Raw genomic sequence first — 5,151 nt, forward strand, 5'->3', positions numbered from 1 at the left:
AAGGGTACCGATCGCGGTTTTTACCGATCTCACTAGTCTCTCCCATGCTCCTCCCATGTGTGGCGTCGCTGGTGGTATGAAATTCCAACTCGTAGATGAACTTGTGAACGCAACTGCAAGTGCATCCTCTATCTCCGTCATCAGTTCTTTACTCGCTCCTTGAAAACAGGTCGCATTGTCGGTCCAGAACTCCTGCGGCGTTCCTCTACGAGCGATGAAACGTTTTACAGCCATTACGCAGGACACGGTGCTTAGTGAGTGTACCACTTCCAAATGTACGGCCCTCAATGTTAGGCACGTGAAAAGGGCTATCCATCGCTTCGCATTGGCTCGTCCTACCTTTACCAATACTGGTCCGAAATAGTCCAACCCAGTGTATGTGAATGGCCTAGTAAAAGCGGCAAGGCGCATTTTTGGTAGCGGTGCCATCGGGGGTGGTCGTGGGACGGCCTTCATCACTTTGCAGTAAGCGCATGCTTTAGCCACCCTTCCTAACACTGCTCGGAGGTTGGGTATATCAAAGCGTTGTCGTATCTCGTTCACTACTGTTTCCCCATTTGCGTGCCGATACTTCTGATGGTACCAACCTACAATAAGGAGTGTGACATGGTTATGCTTGGGGAGTAGGGTGGGATACTTAGCTTCGAATTTTGTATGTATTGAGGCACCGACTCGTCCTCGCATCCGCAAGATCCCATCTCGGTCCATGAAAGGCCATTTTTTGTAGATTGGACTAGCCTTTGAGACAACGTTGTGTCGTCCGTCTGGGTCCCCTTGCGATTTGCTTAACACTGTCGATTCGTCGGGAAAAGCTTCGCGCTGCGCTATTTTCCATAATACATGTTCGGCCTTCCTAAGCTCTTCTTGTTTGATCGTTCCGAGTGACAACTGCTCACCGTTGGATTTGCGTTTCAGATTGTGTATATATCGGAGAACGTACGCGCTTGATCTTAGCAGTTTTCTCCAGGTGCTGAATCGTGTCGGGTCGATCGGATGCCCTACTTGACTGATATGCATGTGTATCACACGGACGTTCTCATCTGTGTCGGAAATCGAGCGTTTTGGTGGCCACTGGTCTTCGGGTTCGTGTAGGAAAGGCGGGCCATGGAACCATGAGTTGTTCATCGTCACTTCAGGTCCGGTGTTCCACTTTGTAGCTAGATCGGCAACATTCTGCTTAGATGGTACCCATCTCCAGTCTTGTGGATCTGTTGTTGTTAAGATTTCACCCACCCGCACTGACACAAACTGCTGGTATCGCCGAGAGTTTGACGATTTTATCCACGCCAAGCAAACGCCGGCATCGCTCCACAAACACTGCCGTTTGATCTTGAACGAATGATGTTCTTTTATTATTGTCGCCATTCGACAACCGAGGACAGCAGCTTTCAGTTCGAGTTTAGGGATGGAAATCGTTTTGAGTGGGGCGACCTTGGTTTTTCCTCCTATGAGTCCTACTTGGATCACTCCCTTTGTCTCGACGCGGAAGTATGCTACAGCGGAATACGCTGTCTCACTGGCGTCGACGAACACATGCAACTGCAGAGTTTCGAGGCAGTTTGGGTGCGGTGATTTGAAGTAGCACCTCGGTACATGTATTCCATCTAAACGAGGAAATAGGTCGGTCCACTCTCGCCATCGCTTGTACAGATCCGCTGGTATTTCTTCGTCCCATCCGATGCCTTTCATCCAGATCTCCTGGATGAGTATCTTCCCGTGCACTAGGAAGAAAGATACAAGTCCCATAGGGTCAAACAAACTCATGACTACCTTCAACACTTCACGCTTCGTAGGAACATGTTCCTCGCGAATTATGTGTCGGATATTCTCGTTGGTCGCGAATGAGAATACGAACACATCTTCTTCTATCTTCCATTTCATCCCCAATACCGACCCTGTGTCTTCTCCTCGTTCTATCATCAAATTCTTGGTAGTTTCTTCTGCTGGGTCTCCTACACTCTTAAGTACATCCGATGAGTTCGAAAGGAAACGTCGTAGCGTGAATCCTCCTTTCGAATGCACAAGTTTAACTTCTTTCACGACCTCTATAGCTTCTTCGACCGTCGTGAAACTCTGCAGGTAATCATCCACATAATGGTTTCTAATGATTGCTTCGGTGGCTCGTGGAAATTCTTTTGCATGCTCCATGGCGTTCTTATTCTTTACGTACTGCGCCGAGGCCGGAGAACATGCCGAACCGAATGTTGCCACGTCCATCACGTATACTTCGACGGGATCGCCTGGCTTCTTGCGGTAAACAAAGCGTTGTGATTGACGATCAGGATCACGAATCCTGATTTGATGAAACATCTCCATTATGTCTCCGGCGACAGCTACCGGGTGTTGGCGGAAATGGCTTAGCACTTGCGGGAGCGGTGTGAGCAGATCGGGTCCCTTAAGCATTCTCGAGTTGAACGACACTCCTGCGACCTTTGCTGCTGCATCCCAGATTAGTCTAATCTTATTTGGCTTTTTCGGATTGTGTACAACTCCCAGCGGTAAATACCAAATTCTTCCAGCTTCAACACAGGACAGTTCTTCTAGGGTAGCCTTGTGCGCATAACCTTTAGCTTCGTAGTCGGCGATGGTTTCATGAACTTTCGCTTCCAAGTTTGGCATCTGTATAAATTTCCTCTCCAACGACTCCATACGCTTAACTGCCATAGTGTAGCTATCGGGAAAGTTAGGGCAGTCTGTATTCCACAGTAGACCCGTCTCGAAATGATTCCCGGGTTCTACTCTGCGCGTCGTTTCTTCTAACAATCGTTTTGAACGTTTTTCCTCTTCCGAATCAAGGATCCCACGAGGAATCGAAGTCCCGAAATCTTCCATCGTGAAGTAGTCCCGCAGCTGCTCATTTAGCGCAAAGTCACTATCCGTAGCGGGCGCTACATGAAAATTGACAACAGGTGTCTGCGCTGTGCCACCTCCGTTTCCTCCATATATTGACCAACCCAGGCGGCACATAGCCGCAATCGGTTCCGTTGAACGTCCTTCGCGAAGTTTTAATGGCACACCCAGTCGAATGTTATCTAGCCCGATTAAAAGTTGAGGTTGCACGCTTTCGTAGTTTTTTATGGGTAACCCTGCTAGGTGGGGAAATCGTCTTTTAAGCACTCCATAGTTCAGCGTCTGCGACGGTTGTAAGAGACTGCTAACCGTCCGCACGTTTTCTAATCTGAATTTGGAGGTTTTATCTTCACCAGAGATTTGCAGTTGTACTCTTTCGGAGTTTGGTTCAGATCGCGTCACTTGCCCCGTCCATTGAAGCGTTAGCGGGGATTTCGATCCGTAAACATTCAACTCTCTGGCGACCGATTCGTCGATTAGGGAGAACGACGATCCTTCATCTACGAAGGCATAAATAGTTTTAGCTCTGTCGTTATGATACAGGGTAACAGGCAATATTCTAAAGATAGGACTTACAGAGTATGCATCGTTGATGTGTGTAGCACAGACGTTTACTGCCGTTTGGGGTGTCGACGGAGAATGGAGCAGTTTATGATGCCTTAATCGACATTCATCCACCCCGCAGCCCTGCCATGATTTGCACGGCCACTTGCCGTGATTGTTTAGGCACGTTTTGCATAGTGATTTCTCCCTTACAACTCGCCACCGTTGATCTATGCCTGCTGCCTTAAACTGGTCACATTCGTATACGCGATGTCCGTTGCGCAAGCATACTGCACACACTTTCTCACGTTGCGCATTCGGTGAGCGGGAAGATGATGCTGGCCTCTCGGGATACGTATCATACGTTGGGACGTGTGCATTTAACGCTGCCGTACTTTTTCTCCCTTTTTCCCCGATCCGGCTTATTTCAGTCAGATCATTTGTTACGTCACACGCGCGCCTCGCCAGTTGAGAAACGTATATGCTGAACCCTTCTAAGCCATCAACTGCTCTCTCGTCCTTAAAAGCAGCCCAGTTCAGCTTCAACTCTCCGGGCAATTTTTCCTCGAGCTCTTCCAACAACGTTGGATTATTTAAATGGGTGTGTAGTTTCGCGGCTTTCATTTGATCAGTTAGCGCCTTCACCGATAACCCAAACTCTATTACGGTTCTCATTCTATCTGGCCGCGGAGGTGGAGTTTTGCGTATTTTGTTTAGTAGAGAGCGTATTAGCAAACTGGGTTTTCCATACACCATCCTTAGAGTTTCTAGCACTTCGGGCACGTTTTCTTTCAACGTAAGTTGGCCTTTAACTAGTTCGAGAGCGTTTCCCCTTAAACTTCGTTGCAGTCTAATCAGGTTTTCTGCTTGACTAAACCCGCAGGTTTTCGTCGACTCTTCAAACATGCTAATAAAAATGGGCCAATCTTCTGGGTTGCCGTTGAAATGTGGTACATCCTTGCCAAGCACTTGGCGAGCGGCAACCTGTCGTCGCGATGGTGCGTCATACACTTCCTCTTCTTGTCTCGCACCAACCATCTCTTTCTCTCTTTTTGTAGCGCTTGATGTCGCGATGGGTTTAACACTTGAAACTGTAGAGCCGGAGCTGTAAGGAATATCCTTATTCGGCATCGATTTTGCTCCAGTCATTCCTTTGCTCCCGTTTAACCAGCACATAATCTTCTCACTGTAGCTACATTCTGAGCCCATGCGGCTAGTGCGCGATCCTTGCAGCATCAGTTCGCGCTTTTTCTCTAGCGCCTCACGGAGCACGCTTTGCTCCAGCACTCTCATTTCTTCTTCGGTTTTCAATTCTCTCTCCCGAAGGATGCTTTCCTCTTCGGCTAATTTTTTCTTCTCATCTAGCCGTCTTGCTAGTTCCGCGTTCTCGCGACGCTTCATTTCTCTCTTCTCTTCAATCTCACGCACTCGTAAGCGCCTCTCGTCTTCCACTAATTTAAGCTGCTCTTCCATGTTCACCGAGAGGCACGTCGACGCTACGCTCATCGGAGCGATTTTTGCTCCTCTCTTCGCTGTCGATGTCGTTGATCCCTTCCTTGATCTCAGCGAAGGTTTCAATCCGATCGTTGCTTCCCGATCATCCCGGAATTTTGCGGCCGTGGCTTCTTGCTTATTCTTGCATTTAGTGCATACATACCGAAATGCAGGATCGTTGAAATCTTCCGACGTCAGTCCTGTACATTCTGCATGTTCTATTTTTGTGCAAAGACAGCATTGCACCATCGTGGCTTCAGCATC

The 5,151-nt window shown here is 48.3% G+C and overlaps 1 protein-coding gene across 1 annotated transcript; it reads right to left on the bottom strand.

Moving 5' to 3' along the window:
* Window positions 1-517: 517 nt before the first annotated feature.
* On the bottom strand, window positions 518-4,899 carry LOC128302949 (uncharacterized). The gene is made up of 4 exons (XM_053039801.1): window positions 4,271-4,899; window positions 1,459-3,376; window positions 897-1,006; window positions 518-587 (listed from the first exon to the last, which is right to left on the bottom strand). Exons 1-4 carry the CDS (start codon window positions 4,897-4,899, stop codon window positions 518-520), a joined length of 2,727 nt encoding a protein of 908 aa, XP_052895761.1.
* Between the last annotated feature and the right edge of the window lie 252 nt (window positions 4,900-5,151).

Source organism: Anopheles moucheti, chromosome 3 (genome assembly GCF_943734755.1).
Source record: "Anopheles moucheti chromosome 3, idAnoMoucSN_F20_07, whole genome shotgun sequence".
Classification (NCBI taxonomy): Eukaryota; Metazoa; Arthropoda; class Insecta; order Diptera; family Culicidae; genus Anopheles; species Anopheles moucheti.